The following is a 16,050-nucleotide window of genomic DNA, read 5'->3' on the forward strand; positions in this document are numbered from 1 at the left end:
GGGGCAGCGCAGCAGTTTTTTTTTTTTTTTTTTAAATCATGTAGCGAGCCCAGGGCTCGCTACATGATAGCCGCTGCTCAGCGGCATCCCCCCAGCCCTGCCGATCGCCTCCGGCGATAGGCGATCAGGAAATCCCGTTCAAAGAACGGGATTTCCTGGAGGGCTTCCCCCGTCGCCATGGCGACGGGGCGGGATGACGTCACCGACGTCAGCGACGTCGGGACGTCATTGGGAGTCCCGAACCACCCCTCGGCGCTGCCTGGCACTGATTGGCCAGGCAGCGCACGGGGTCTGGGGGGGGCCACGCGCCGCATCAGATAGCGGCGATCGGGCGGGGGCCGGCGGCGATCAGAGTGCTGGCGCAGCTAGCAAAGTGCTAGCTGCGTCCAGCAAAAAAAAAAAATTATGAAAATCGGCCCAGCAGGGCCTGAGCGGCACCCTCCGGCGGCTTACCCCGTGTCCAGCACGGGGTTACCGCTAAGGAGGTTAATGATACAATCTTGATTGTACGATCTTACTATATCTATATGGTTTGCAAAAGTATTCGGCCCCCTTGAAGTTTTCCACATTTTGTCATACTACTGCCATAAACATGAATCAATTTTATTGGAATTCCATGTGAAAGACCAATACAAAGTGGTGTACACGTGAGAAGTGGAACGAAAATCATACATGATTCCAAACATTTTTTTACAAATAAATAACTGCAAAGTGGGGTGTGCGTAATTATTCAGCCCCCTTTGGTCTGAGTGCAGTCAGTTGCCCATAGACATTGCCTGATGAGTGCTAATGACTAAATACTGGAGTGCACCTGTGTGTAATCTAATGTCAGTACAAATACAGCTGCTCTGTGACCACCTCAGAGGTTGTCTAAGGCCTAGTGCACACCAAAAACCGCTAGCAGATCCGCAAAATGCTAGCAGATTTTGAAACGCTTTTTCTTATTTTTCTGCAGCGTTTCAGCTAGCGTTTTGCGGTTTTGTGTAGCGGTTTTGGTATAGTAGATTTCATGTATTGTTACAGTAAAGCTGTTACTGAACAGCTACTGTAACAAAAAACGCCTGGCAAACCGCTCTGAAGTGCCGTTTTTCAGAGCGGTTTGCGGTTTTCCTATACTTAACATTAAGGCAGAAACGCATCCGCAATCTAAAATCTGCAGCAGCCCGGGAGTATGCGTTTCTGCAAAACGCCTCCCGCTCTGGTGTGCACCAGCCCATTGAAATACATTACCCTAGCGGATTCGCACCCGCAAGCAGATCGCAAACTGCAGCGGAAACGCTCCGGTGTGCACTAGGCCATAGAGAATATTAGGAGCAACAACACCATGAAGTCCAAAGAACACACCAGACAGGTCAGAGATAAAGCCTTGAACATCCCACGGAGCACTGTTCAAGCGATCATTCAGAAATGGAAGGAGTATGGCACAACTGTAAACCTACCAAGACAAGGCCGTCCACCTAAACTCACTGGCCGAACACAGAGAGCGCTGATCAGAAATGCAGTCAAGAGGCCCATGGTGACTCTGGACAAGCTGCAGAGATCTACAGCTCAAGTGGGGGAATCTGTCCATAGGATAACTTTTAGTCGTGCACTGTACAAAGTTGGCCTTTATGGAAGAGTGGCAAGAAGAAAGCCATTGTTAACAGAAAAGCATAAGAAGTCCCGTTTGCAGTTTGCCACAAGCCATGTGGGGGACACAGCAAACATGTGGAAGAAGGTGCTCTGGTCAGATGAGACCAAAATTGAACTTTTTGGCCAAAATGCAAAACGCTATGTGTGGCGGAAAACTAACACAGCACATCACTCTGAACACACCATCCCCAGTGTCAAATATGGTGGTGGCAGCATCATGCTCTGGGGTGTTTCTCTTCAGCAGGGACAGGGAAGCTGGTCAGAGTTGATAGGAAGATGGATGGAGCCAAATACAGGGCAATCTTGGAAGAAATCTCTTGGAGTCTGCAAAAGACTTGAGACTGGGGCGGAGGTTCACCCTCCAGCAGGACAACGACCCTAAACATAAAGCCAGGGCAACAATGGAATGGTTTAAAACAAAACCTGTCCATGTGTTAGAATGGCCCAGTCAAAGTCCAGATCTAAATCCAATCGAGAATCTGTGGCAAGATCTGAAAACTGCTTTTCACAAACGTTGTCCATCTAATCTGACTGAGCTGGAGCTGTTTTGCAAATAAGCATGGGTAAGGATTTCAGTCTCTAGATGTGCAAAGCTGGTAGAGACATAGACAATTGCAGCAAGAGGTGGTTCTACAAAGTATTGACTCAGGGAGCTGAATAATTACGCACAGCTTACTTTGCAGTTATTTTTTTTTTTTTTTAAATGTTTGGAATCATGTATGATTTTCGTTCCACTTCTCATGTGTACACCACTTTGTCTTGGTCTTTCACATGGAATTCCAATAAAATTGATTCATGTTTGTGGCAGTAATGTGACAAAATGTGGAAAACTTCAAGGGGGCCGAATACTTTTGCAAACCACTGTATGTAGTAGACAGGTGAACTGAGCGAATATACTTTGCATATATACTTTCGGTAGTCGCTTCCATTGCATATAATTGATAAGATTGTACAATCAAGATTGTATCGTTAGTGGGCACACTATGATTGTAACTGACATAATAGAGCTTGGCTATCTGAATGTGATTACAACTGGCATAATATTACACAAATTCTGATTCCTAAACAACAATTGTTAACCTTACTGGAGGAGACTATTTGCATAAAACTTAACTTTTAATAAATACTGATAAAAACGTTTATTTGACTGACTCACAACAGTGATCAGTGACTAGCAGGAAATGACAGGGTTTGCCTAACCATTCATAGGTACATTGATCCCCAGCATCTCATTGTTAGAACTTCATGTCTGAGCCCTACAACACTTTTTCACATAGATATTGTACAATCAAGATTGTATCATTAGTGGGCACACTATGATTGTACCTGATATAATTCAGCTTGGCTATCTGTGTACAGACTGATTGTGATTATAACTGGCATAAGAAAATATCTCTATGCAGGCTGACTGTGACTGTCTGTAACTGGTATTAGAGAACTTGGGCATCTCTATGTAGAATGACTACAGCTGCTGTGAAATCTCCTAGTTCCCAGTATCACCCCATCTAAAAGTATATCGATGCTTGATTAGACTGCACAGCCAACTCCCTCGCCCATAGATTGTCTTTCATATATAAGAAAATATATAATAACTAGTCATTTACAAATGCCGACAAGACTGTATAAATCGCTATTTATACAGATACATTTTACACATTAAAATATTTTTCCTTATTTACTATTCACTTTCACTGAATTATTGTTTATTATAACTACAGTATTGAACAGAAGACCTGTACAAGGCATTTTTTTCAGTATGGTATTATATAAGCACATCTGCAATCTCAGGCGATATTACCGTCCAAGTTTCCCGAAGCGCTGCTGTACATACACTAGAGAGGATGGTACAATTCCCCTGATTATTATTACATCATACTTGAAATACTGCAAACCTCACATAGAACGTCTATATTCACGTTCCCGTTTCAATAGGAATTAACAGACGTTCCTGTTCTTCGTATTGACCCGTTCATTTCGCAGCTCTCATCAGAGTATGGTAATAATTAATTGTAACGCCTCAATACTGTTAACCCCTTCTGTACAAGCAGTAGACAAATCACTGTTTACACTAACAAAGACATATATAGTCAGAAAGAATAATTCATTCGCTATAATGAACTCAGCTCTCTAAACAGTTAAATGATATCAACTAAACGTCTATGCTAGGTGAGAAAAACTAACAGGCAAAAATCACAAAAACTAACTGGAGAAATGGCAGTTCTACGTTCCTATACGTCATACCAGCTGTTTATGTCCATATCTCAAAAGCTGTGATTTATAAAGTACCGAGAACGTTTGAGAAACGCTAACTTTGTGTTTATGAAAAAAATATATAGAATAAACATTAGAGAAACGCTAAATTTGTGTATATGATAAACATTGCATAAAGGGAACGTTAGAGAAACGGTAACTTGGTGTTTATGATAAATATTACAGGAGACGTCCGAGAAACGCAAAGTTTGCGTTTATTTATGATAAACATACAAACCACCAAGCATTTTGAGTTCCTATGTAAACCAGACAGATGTATAGAACGGGTTAAAGAAGCACCACTGAACCCCACTGAAATCACAAATAGCGAGGACTGATTTCTCTCTAATCCCTAATGCAAAAGCATGACCTCTCCAAGCACAGCTAGTAATTAAAATAACCTACCAGTTATGTGACTATATCTTCAGATCGGGTATGAATGAGCGAATTATATGACAGTCCTCCGGCCTTCCTGCTCAGATGCTCTGCAGTGCACTACACTGAGGAGGGACATATTTCCCCAATAAGTTCTGCAGAACAGAAAAGAAAGTGAAGGTGTGATAAGTGCCTGTCATTTTACAGATCGTGGGTTGCTGGTGCCATTACTGTGAACTAGCAAACATCGACAGTTTCCTTTCTGTAGCTGTTGGTAGGTGAATTGATGATTAACTAGCAGAGATCACCTCACTCCCACTCACATCCACTTTCTGCATGGGAATTGCTGCAGCTTTCAGAGTACATCTGTTTAGTTCGTATTCTCCTCTTTGCAGTGGTGCAAACAGCTCTCAGGGTAATTTATGGAAGTACTTAAAGGACAACTGAAGCAGGATATAAAGGCTGCCATGTTTATTTCATTTTAAGCAATACCAGTTCCTTGGCACCCTGCTGATCCTCTGCCTTTAATACTTTTAGCCATAGCCCCTAAACAAGCATGCAGCAGATCAGATGTTTCTGATATTGTCAGATCTGACAAGATTAGCATGCTTGTTTCAGGTGTGATTCAGACAGTACTTCAGCCAAATAGATCAGCAGGATAGCCAGGTAACTGGCATTGTTTAGAAGGAAATAAATATGGCAGCCTCCATATTCTTCTCACTTCAGTTGTCCTTTAAGGGGGCAAATAATCTTGGAAGCCTCCTCTCCCATTTTATTAATTAGCTGAAGCTCCGCTCCCTTCTTTGCATTCTGTAACTGCGGGGAAAAATGCGTTTAAAATAACCTTTTAAGACTATATTACAGTAATGGCATGCTCTTTATAAACGGTATTTAATAATCAATAAGCCATTCCACCGCGGCCACCATGTATTAGAATATAAATATTTCGCAGAGATGAGAGGTAATATCCATTACCCATACAGACATCAGGGTTTTATCTACAGGACTTTGCATATCTGTATGGAAGGCTTATGCTTAGGCACACACGTGCACGCTTATTTAAAACGGCCCTTTAAAAATTAATTTTCTTCCATCAACACTGCTGTCTCCGCTCCATTAGAGATGAAGGATGGCGGGGTTCTATGTGCAGAATGATTGTATGGGGACAGCACGATCCTCTCTATTCTTGATGCAGCGCTGGGTACATGAGCTGCCAGAGGCTGGTGGATGTGCACGCTGGACCCCCCCACCCCCAATAATGCCGTCCCATCCCCCACCCCTTCCCCTAAATATTTGGGAGAACTCACCCTCTGTCTCTGGCCAATTATCCCCCCCCCCCCTTCCCCGAGATAAATGGAAAGCAGAAACACTTTGGAGCTAAAACTGCTGAACCAAACAGATTTTCAATTGTCTGCCAGCTGAAAGGGTTAAAGTTCCTACCCCCGGCCGGACTTTCATTCAAATAAGAATTGATTGGGAGTTTTTATCGGCACCATTCATGGATAGAAGAAACACTTATCGCCTCCTTCCGAAACAGAGGCAGCTTTGGGATAGATGGATGGAGGGATATAAGGATAGATAGATAGATAGATAGATAGATAGATAGATAGATAGATAGATAGATAGATAGATAGATAGATAGATAGATAGAGGTTTCCCATGAAGGGTGAGAATGCTACATTGTTTCTTTGACATTTTGCTACATAGTTGCTGCTCTAGTTTATCACACTGGTTACTTTTGTTGCGGAAACTGCAAATGGGGTAGTGCTATATGACGGTTACACTACACTGAAGCCAGAACAGAGGTAATTTTTAGATTCCTGCTCCTTCGTGCAATCTACATCGTGTTTCTTCTCTTTACACTGTTTTATTGAATAGTCTGTGTCCTGTGATCAGAGCAGTTAGTGCACACAGTACTGGTGCTGATGATGGAGTGTGAGCATGTTATGTGATTGTGTTACCGAGTACAACCTGCTAGTGCTAATGGAGTGTAAGCATGTTATGGGGTTGGGTTACTGACTACAACCTGCTAGTGCTGATGTAGTGTGAGCACAGCAGGTTTGTAAGTATACACACTACTAACTGATGAAGTGTGAGCATAACCTGTGTTGGGTTTGGGAGTACACACTACTTGTGCTGCTGCTGCTGCTGCTGCTGTGTGAGTATAGTCTGTTTTGGGTTTGAGAGCTGTGCTGAAGGGGTATGTATATAGGGTATGCTGGGTTTGAGAGTACCCACACTACTTGTGCTAAAGAATTGTGAGCATAATGAGTACAGCTGCATTTATGAGCGCACACACCCTACCTGGATTTATAAGTATAAGTACACATACTGGCAATTGGATTTATAAGTAGGCACATTATATACCCTGATTGAGTGTGAGAATAGTGTGTGTTTGGCTTGAGAGTAACCATAGTAATTTGTAGGAAGCTAGTGCAGAGATAGTGTGTGCTGAATTATACAGTCACGCCATGTAGCTATATTGTGGGTGGGCTGTGTGAGTATAGTCACATCACTATTGCTACAATAATGTGTCAATATAGTGTGTGTTGGCTGTGTGAGTATACACACAACTGTGCTGTAGGAGTGTGGCTGTAGTATGTGCTGGCTGTATGAGTATACACACAACTGTGCTGTAGGAGTGTGGCTGTAGTATGTGCTGGCTCTTTGAGTATACACATTACATCATACTAGTGCTGCAGGAGTGTGGCTATATACTGTTGTCTGTATTGGCTGTATGAGTATACAATATCAACACTATTGCAGCAGGAGAGTGGCTATGGTGTGTGCTGGCTGTGTGAGTATAGTCACCCCAATTGTGCTGCAGAAGTGTGGCTATGGTGTGTGCTGGCTGTGTGAGTATAGTCACACCGATAGTGCTGCAGGAGTGTGGCTATAGTGTGTGCTGGCTGTGTGAGTATAGTCACACCAATAGTGCTGCAGGAGTGTGGCTATAGTGTGTGCTGGCTGTGTAGTATAGTCACACCAATAGTGCTGCAGAAGTGTGGCTATGGTGTGTGCTGGCTGTGTGAGTATAGTCACTACTGTGCTGTAGGAGTGTGGCTATAGTGTATGCTGGCTATGTGCGTATAGTCACACCACTAGTGCTGTAGGAGTGTGGCTATGGTGTGTGCTGGCTGTGAGAGTATACACACTACTGTGCTGTAGGAGTGTGGCTATGGTGTGTGCTGGCTATGTGAGTATAGTCACACCACTAGTACTGTAGGAGTGTGGCTATGGTGTGTGCTGGCTATGTGAGTATAGTCACACCACTAGTGCTGTAGGAGTGTGGCTATGGTGTGTGCTGACTGTGTGAGTATACACACTACTGTGCTGTAGGAGTGTGGCTATGGTCTGTGCTGGCTATGTGAGTATAGTCACACCACTAGTGCTGTAGGAGTGTGGCTATGGTGTGTGCTGGCTGTGAGAGTATACACACTACTGTGCTGTAGGAGTGTGGCTATGGTGTGTGCTGGCTATGTGAGTATAGTCACACCACTAGTGCTGTAGGAGTGTGGCTATGGTGTGTGCTGGCTATGTGAGTATAGTCACACCACTAGTGCTGTAGGAGTGTGGCTATGGTGTGTGCTGACTGTGTGAGTGTACATACGACTGTGCTGTAGGAGTGTGGCTATAGTGTATGCTGGCTATGTGAGTGTACACAGGACTGTGCTGTAGGAGTGTGGCTATAGTGTATGCTGGCTATGTGAGTATAGTCACACCACTAGTGCTGTAGGAGTGTGGCTATGGTGTGTGCTGGCTGTGTGAGTATACACACTACTGTGCTGTAGGAGTGAGGCTATGGTCTGTGCTGGCTATGTGAGTATAGTCACACTAGTGCTGTAGGAGTGTGGCTATGGTGTGTGCTGACTGTGTGAGTGTACACACGACTGTGCAGTTGGAGTGTGGCTATAGTGTATGCTGGCTATGTGAGTATAGTCACACCACTAGTGCTGTAGGAGTGTGGCTATGTGAGTATAGTCACACCAGAGCCGGGACAAGGTCCACCAGCACCCAAGGCTGAGACACCAAAGTGCGCCCCTCCATCCATCCCACCCCAGCCCTCACACACTGATTGCTATTAGACAAACAGATGCCCCAGAGCTCCTAACTCCCCCAACATCTAAAATGTATCCCTTTTTCTTATTTCTCTCTGCTTCAAACACAATAGGGAAATGATAGCTGAGTGAGTTGTGTGCCCCCTCCTACTCTGCTCCCTGAGGCTGGAGCCTCTCCAGCCTATGCCTCTGACCGTCACACCACTAGTGCTGTAGGAGTGTGGCTATGGTATGTGCTGACTGTGTGAGTGTACACAGGACTGTGCTGTGGGAGTGTGGCTATAGTGTATGCTGACTGTGTGAGTATACACACTGCTGTGCTGCAGGAGTGTGGCTATGGTCTGTGCTGGCTGTGTGAATACAGTCTCAACACTAGTGCTGCAGGAGTGTGGCTATAGTATGTGAGTATACAACCACTCCAGTAGTGCTGCCGGAGTGTAGCTATATTGTATGCTGGCTGTGTGAGAGCATACACATTACTGTGCTGCAGGAGTCGTGGCTATGGTGTGTTCTGGCTGTATGCTATAGTGTGCGAGTATACAACCACACCACTAGCGCTGGACGAGTGTAGTTATAGTGTGTGCTGGTTGTGTGAGTATAGTCACAACACTAGTGTGGCTATGGTGTGTGCTGGCTGTGTCAGTATACACGCTACTCGGCTCAGGCGTGTAAATATACATATATATATCGCTTTAGCGTGTGATGATTTAGAAAAAACACAGGACACTTCAGCATTTGCCTTCTTGCTGTATTCGCTGCTCACATTTGTTGCTTAGCGGTCTTCTCAGTTCTTCGGACCACGGACTTTATATATATTCTTTATATACAATCCTATTTCTGGAACTTTTTTTTTTTTTTTTTGCCTGTCACAAATAAATACCGAATATGGAATGTTTGAGGTTTCCGTATCAAGGAAATCTCTGCTTTATTTCCAACTGTGCAGCTTTGGCCACTTGGGGGCGCCATTTATTTCTCTAAAGTGATTTCTCAAAACTTGTCACTATTGTTGCGAAACGCCGACTCAAAAACTAGAGGCTTGCTTATTAAAACAAACAAAAGACTCAGGTCTGCAAGCTAGAATGATTAGTGGATGCCTAATTCCCCAGAGCCCGGGGTGGATAGCCTGCGCCTGCTCATTTCCCTGCTGTATGCCACAATGCAGCTCTTTTGCAGAGTTTGTAGAACCTTTATTACTGCAATTGTAGCCAATATGCCACTCATATTAATAAATGTAAGCATGCGTGCTCATTGCTTGATAGAGACCCTGAAAGTCTAGCTCTTTTCTGTGGAAATTATGATATGCAAGGCATCCTATTGGTGTTTCGGAAGATTGCTGGTTGCGTAAAGGTGTCGTTCAACAATACACTTTTGATTGTACAATCTTGCCTCATGTATGTAATATGTGGGACTACCTAAAGTATGTGTTCATGTTATATTGACGCTCCGTCTCCGGGAGAGTACTGCACCTGCGCCGAATGCTCCTGGTGATGGGAGTGCAATGGCAGCGAACGCACAGCTGAACTGTGCATGCGCCAACTGGAGACATTTAAGAGGAAATTAGGTGGCCCAGAAGGATAGCAAGGGAGCCAAAGGTCTGAAGGGGGCTGGAGGAAGCCCCAGGTATGTATGAATTTCCCCGCACCCTTGTCTCAGGTACACTTTAACATTGACTGTATGCTTCACCGCATGCGTCGCAATGCATGCATAACCTGTGATTTGACTTTTCTGTTGCGCAGGGTTGTTGTTTTTATAGGCGATGCAATGCAACTGCCCACTGCAAATGTAAACTGAGGAAGCGGGTAGGACCCCTGAAACGCGTGGTCTTTGTGTTCAAAATTTTCCATTATTTTATCCCACCCATCTCCATAGCCTAAGGCTAGGATCACAGTGGGCATTACCTTCCCTGTAACAGCAGGAACACAACGTAATGGAATGGGAAAGCAGCACTTCACGTTTCCCGGGTGTGGCATCACATACAGTCGCTGAAAAGTATGCTTCACTGTTAATGCATGTTTTGCAGTAACGGACTGCATGCAGTGCATTATGATGCCGCATGCCAATATACCATACCTGCTGCACTGTGAACATCGTTGTTATAGGATCATTGCAGCGCACTGCTTTGCAATTGTAATTTAATTCCTTTTTTTTTGTATAGCGCTTTTCTCCTGTTGGACTTAAAGCACTTGCGAGGCAGCTACTAGAGCGCACTCAGTAGGCAGTAGCAGTGTTAGGGAGTCTTGCCCAAAGATTTCCTTACTGAATAGGCGCTGGCTTACTGATCAGGCAGAGCCAATATTTGAACCCAGGTCTCCTGTGTCAGAGGAAGAGCCCTTAACCATTACACTGTCCAGCCACTGTAATGCAAGGCAAGCTGTGCGCGACTAGGAATGAGCGAGATTCGGCTCCACGCTTCCAAACAGAAGCAATGTGTCAGTGGGCGCGGGCCGTGGCACCTATGTCGCCACCTATTGCCGTGGCGCTGAACGTTGCTCTCCATCCTCTCCACTCATGGCTGTGAAGGTTGAAGTTTTGGGAAGATGAAGAGCAGCGCACCCACTAAGACACGGGCTATGTCACCCATCCCTAAGGGTAGGAACACACTAGGCAGAATTGCATATGTGTTTTCCATTATGTGATATGGAAAACGCATATGCGATTCTGCCTGGTGTGTTCCTACCCTAAGGACAACGGGCACATTACAGCTACGTTCCAAATGAATGGTGACCAGGTATGTTGCAACATGTTAGGCCTCTTGCACGCTACATACGTTTCTGATTTTTTATACAATCCTATTTTTGATTCCGATTAAAAAAAAAACGTAGCAGCATGCAGTACTTTTTTTTAATCGTAATCCAAAACCAGGTCGCATAAAAAATCGGAATCGCATGTAGTGTGCAAGAGGCCTCACGCTGATTTCTAAACCTGTTGCAATGTGCTTTGCAACATATTCAGTGTCAACTTACTCTTTTAGCTGCCCACTAATGATACAATCTTGATTGTACAATCTTACGACTTATATGTACTATAACGCTGGGAACACACAATGCAATTTCCCGTCCGATCGGCTGGAAGTTGGCTGATTATTTTTGACAAGTCTGATCTGGTTCCGATCGAGAAAGGGATCGATTTTGCGAAGTTATCATCAGAAAATCGATCCCTTTATCGATTGGGAGCAGTTTGGACATGTACACACGCTACAACTTCCTGTCGGATCACCCGTCGAACGGACAGGAAACTGCATTGTGTGTTCCCAGCATTAGGGACTAGCTAAAGTATCCATTCAAAGTATACTCACTCAGTTTACCCTTCTGCTACATAGATTTGGTAAAATTGTACCATCAATAGGGTATAATTAGTGGCACCTTTACAGTGAGGGGTGATTTTGAATGTTCAGAGTACACAACTTAGTGACACTGGGACTTGTTTTCTACCACTATAGGCACAGTCACTGTATCTTAAAAAAAGGAGTTAAATAATTAAGTTTTCTGCAGGACTGGCCAAGACCTTAGGCACATGTAAGTACAATTACACTGCTGTAAAGCACCCTGCAGCAGCATTGCAATGTCTCGTGAGCAATGAGAGCTGCACTGTATAGTTGTGCTGTTATTGCAGTTATATTATAGATTTAATAAGGATCGTGCTGCTTTCTGCACGCAGAAGTTTGAGACATCTCACATTTTCTAGGCAGGATTACAGTGCGAGGATTTAATAAGAGGTATGTAGAGTGTATGGAGGAGAAGGGATTGTGCTTTGGTATTGCCTGGTCTTGTTCAAGCAGTAGCTCGTCAGCTGACTTTTCCCCTATCTGTCACTTTTCAAGAACAACCCCCCTCCTCCCTGCCCAGCTTTATGCAAATCTCGCCATTCCCGGGGTAAGGATTGGTCAGCACCTCCAGGAACACGCCCCCTCCCCTCGTGATACACCGCTGGGCATATAAGTGAAGGTCTTGCATTAGGAAAGCACAGATGATCTGCAGAGCTATTCTGTACTCTGACAGAGGCTTGGTAATAAAAGCACAATCTGCTCACTCGAGAAGTTCCCCGAGCCAGTTCTGCACTTGGAAGTTACAAAGTGAATCCAGGGAGGACTGCGAATCCCTGACAGGGGGCGGGCTGCCTCTACTGCACTGGGCAGAGACACTAGAGAGCTGAGCCAGCAAGAACAGCTCGCAGCTCCTGGCTGCGCTGTCTTCTGCAGGAACTCCGAGGAGACCTTCTGCGCTTGGACTCCTTGGGTGTGCAGCTGAGGCACGCTCAGGGCGCAGATCTGGAGTAAGCGGAGGTGACCAGTATGGCCGGAGAGCTGCCTATTGGAGCAGAGTTGCCAACTAGTCCACTTGCAATGGAGTACGTCAATGACTTTGACCTGATGAAGTTTGACGTCAAGAAGGAGCCACTTGGCGGCAGAGCACCAGATCGCACAGTTCGGCTTTGCAACCGCTTGCAGCAGGCATCGGGCTCCGTGTCTTCCACTCCGATCAGCACCCCTTGCAGCTCAGTGCCATCCTCTCCGAGCTTCAGTCCCACAGAGCAGAAAACCCACCTGGAAGATCTGTACTGGATGGCGGGCAGCTACCAGCATGTTAACCCCGAGGCTCTGAACCTCACCCCGGAGGACGCTGTGGAAGCCCTCATAGGTTCTCACCAGATCCCACCGCAGCTTCAGGGATATGAGGGCTTCAGGGGTCACCATCACCCACATCATCATCCAGGCCAGCAGCACCACCAGAACCCCCACCAGTACCAGAACCTCGGACACGAGGAGATGGTTCACCCTCACCAGCACCCTCACCACCATCACCACCACCATCAAGACTCTCCAAGCCAAAGCAACAATTCCGCTTCCCCGCAGCAGCTCCACAACAGCCACCCGGCACACCACAGCTCCAACCAGGTCGAAGACAGGTTTTCTGACGACCAGCTGGTCTCTATGTCTGTGCGGGAGCTAAACCGGCATCTGAGGGGCTTCACAAAAGACGATGTCATCCGCCTGAAACAGAAGAGGAGAACCTTGAAAAACAGAGGATATGCCCAGTCCTGCAGGTTCAAGAGGGTGCAGCAGAAACACCACCTGGAGAATGAGAAGACGCAGCTCATCCAGCAAGTGGAGCAGCTGAAGCAAGAAGTCAACCGGCTGGCCCGAGAGCGAGATGCCTACAAAATGAAGTGCGAGAAACTGACCAACAGCAGCTTCAGGGAGGCCGGGTCCACCAGCGACAACCCATCTTCTCCAGAGTTCTTCATGTGAGTTTCCCCTGTGACATCTCTCCATCCAGAACTGTAGAGAGGGAGGATCAGAGGGGGGTGCTTCCTTGTCATACGAACTCTACTTTCTGTAGACTAGTCTGCAGGGGGTTGTATGGGTGCACAAGAGAACGTGATGCTAATGTTACACTGGTGGATTTTTTGGGGGGAGGGGGGGATTCCACCTTGCTTAGGGGGTAAGGTAAGGACATTAGAGGACTTTGGCATGACTTTACCTTAATTCCACCAAGAACTTTTACTGGACAATGTCACTGCCACTTTGGAAGAAGAGAAGAACAATGAACATTATATGCAGATTTTTTTCTCTCCATCAGATATATATCTACTCTGGGTGATAGAAACCTAAGAAAACTGAACAGGTGGGACATTCAGTGCACCCTGACCCCTTGGTTTTATTGCCTGCTTGAGTATTTAGAAAATATATAAAAAAAGGAAAAAAAAACTGCATTAAAATGTTAATCCTGCATGCTGGACATGTATGGTAATACTTTCTATTTTGTACCATTATCTTGTTTAACCTGAGCATGCTTTTTTATTTCTCTTGGCTCATCCCTCAAAACTTTCATTTGTTCTTTTGCTCTCCAGTGTTTGTCTGTTGCTGCTTTTTTATGAAATCCTCTATTCTCCTAATTTCATACTAACCTGTAAATATTAAAACACAAACTTTCTGCCCATCTATACCATTTCCTGTGGTTAGCAGACATGATCCTTTTTACGTTTTCAAGTAGAGGTTGAGGACCTTTTCTTTCATTGTGTTGAGGATGATAATAGTTATGTCTGTGTGGTGCAGTTACATTTTATTTTTTGCCCCTGGCTTTTTCTTTTTTTGTTACTGTGATTTCCAAAATGTCCATCGGTGCTATCGTTGTAGGTGGTTCCTGCTTAAAAAAATATATATAGTGTTGACTCTTGTGATAGTTATGCATATTTTGTACCTGTGTGTAGGTATGTACGTACATTCACACATTTACAAAGTCTTCCACCCGTGCCAAGTCAGTATCTAACCCTACGTAACCCTTTAAGCATCAGACCGATCTACAATAAGCATCATGCCTAGCAGGTGTGTTATTCTGTCCTTACAGTTATACAGGGACTATATCCCCCCTTAACATAAAACAAAGTGGCATGTGAGTTTAATATTAGCTGACATAAGGATTGTGCAGATCTGCAGTAACATACTCTCTAAGGGGGAAAAGCCAGGCTGTGTTGTGACAGCTTAAATGGTGACTTATATAGATACTAAATGCTTCCTATCACCTCTGCTACTAAGCGTTATGTTCTGCTGTTTATTTTCTACTACAGCAAATTAATTGATTTTCCTATTCTTCATTTCCCCCTCTTTTTCTGCTCAGTTTATTTATATATATATCTATATCTATATGTAGCAGTTATTTGCAGCTGGTTGCTGTGCAGTTTCATTTATTTTCTGCAGGTCAGTAAAAGTTAAGTGATGCTTTGGGATCGCAGCATACCAAATTAAGAGATAAAACAAAACATTTTTATATATATATGTGTATAATTTTTTTTTTTTGCACTGCTGGTGCAGCTGCAGTTTTAATTTTCTTTTTGTTTTGTCTGTAAGTTAATAGTAGTGAACAGGATTACATGGACGTCACAATGCTTGCAAGTCTTGAAATATTGGAGGGTTTCTGTCAGTACATCAGCAATGATATGTAGATGGGATTATTATTACTTTTTAGCATCTCTGATTCAACTGTGTTGAAATCATGTCTGATCGGTGTTTGTTGTTTTTTTTTTTTTTTTTCTTATTTCATGTGGATTCTGAAGGGATACATTTCCAAAACTTGCTTACAAGACAAACGTCAAGTTCAAATCTGGTCTATTGTAGTTTTTATTCAGACTGGTTTCTGTTTTTTTGTTAATAAAATTGTTTCCTATTTTGCTTATTAAAATCATTGAAATGGCGCATGTTACACGGACTGGTCTTTCTTTTTTTAATTTTGGTGTGCCCGTCACCCAATTTATTAAAAGTTTTTTTGTAAATCTAGGCTGTAAAGCTCAAGATATACTGTGCCAATTAATGGCCGGAATCTAAAAAAAAATCAATACAGGGAATTAGATGTGTGTGGTGCTTTTTTTTTTTTTTTATTGCAGCATTTTGTACATATGGAACCTTCCAGCCAGCATAAAGTGTGTTCTTAGTTGCGGGTTCAGGGTCCATACTTGTGCCATAAAGTAATTTGCTGGCCTTTGGACTGAAAGCTGACAATCATTGACACACATCCTCACTCAGGACATGGTCTGGGGTACACGTCTACAGCAAACTACTGGTCTGTTTCATTCATTCATGTTAATCCCAAGATTATACCCCATAGTAACTGTTTCATTACTATGGTTCATATGGGGCACAAAAAAGGGATTAATTATGAAAGTTAGATTGCTTGAAATCCTCCAACCTCCCCCCCCCCCCCCCTTTCACAGCTCCACACTAAATATCTGAAAATGAGAA

General features: G+C 44.2%; 1 protein-coding gene and 1 long non-coding RNA gene across 3 annotated transcripts in view; one reads left to right on the forward strand and one right to left on the reverse strand.

The window, feature by feature from the left end:
* The window catches only part of LOC137542453 (uncharacterized), a 207,467-nt gene extending 202,990 nt beyond the window's left edge, over window positions 1-4,477 (reverse strand). For both annotated transcript variants that reach the window (XR_011025436.1, XR_011025435.1), the window contains exon 1: window positions 4,288-4,477. This is a non-coding gene — a long non-coding RNA (uncharacterized lncRNA). The remainder of the gene's footprint in view (window positions 1-4,287) is intronic.
* Window positions 4,478-12,285: 7,808 nt separating this feature from the next.
* Window positions 12,286-15,505, forward strand: LOC137540869 (transcription factor MafB-like). The gene has a single exon (XM_068262057.1). The coding sequence runs from the start codon at window positions 12,607-12,609 to the stop codon at window positions 13,561-13,563; it is 957 nt and encodes a 318-aa protein (XP_068118158.1). The 5' UTR covers window positions 12,286-12,606; the 3' UTR covers window positions 13,564-15,505.
* The last annotated feature ends 545 nt before the right edge of the window (window positions 15,506-16,050 follow it).

Source organism: Hyperolius riggenbachi, chromosome 12 (assembly GCF_040937935.1).
Source record: "Hyperolius riggenbachi isolate aHypRig1 chromosome 12, aHypRig1.pri, whole genome shotgun sequence".
Classification (NCBI taxonomy): Eukaryota; Metazoa; Chordata; class Amphibia; order Anura; family Hyperoliidae; genus Hyperolius; species Hyperolius riggenbachi.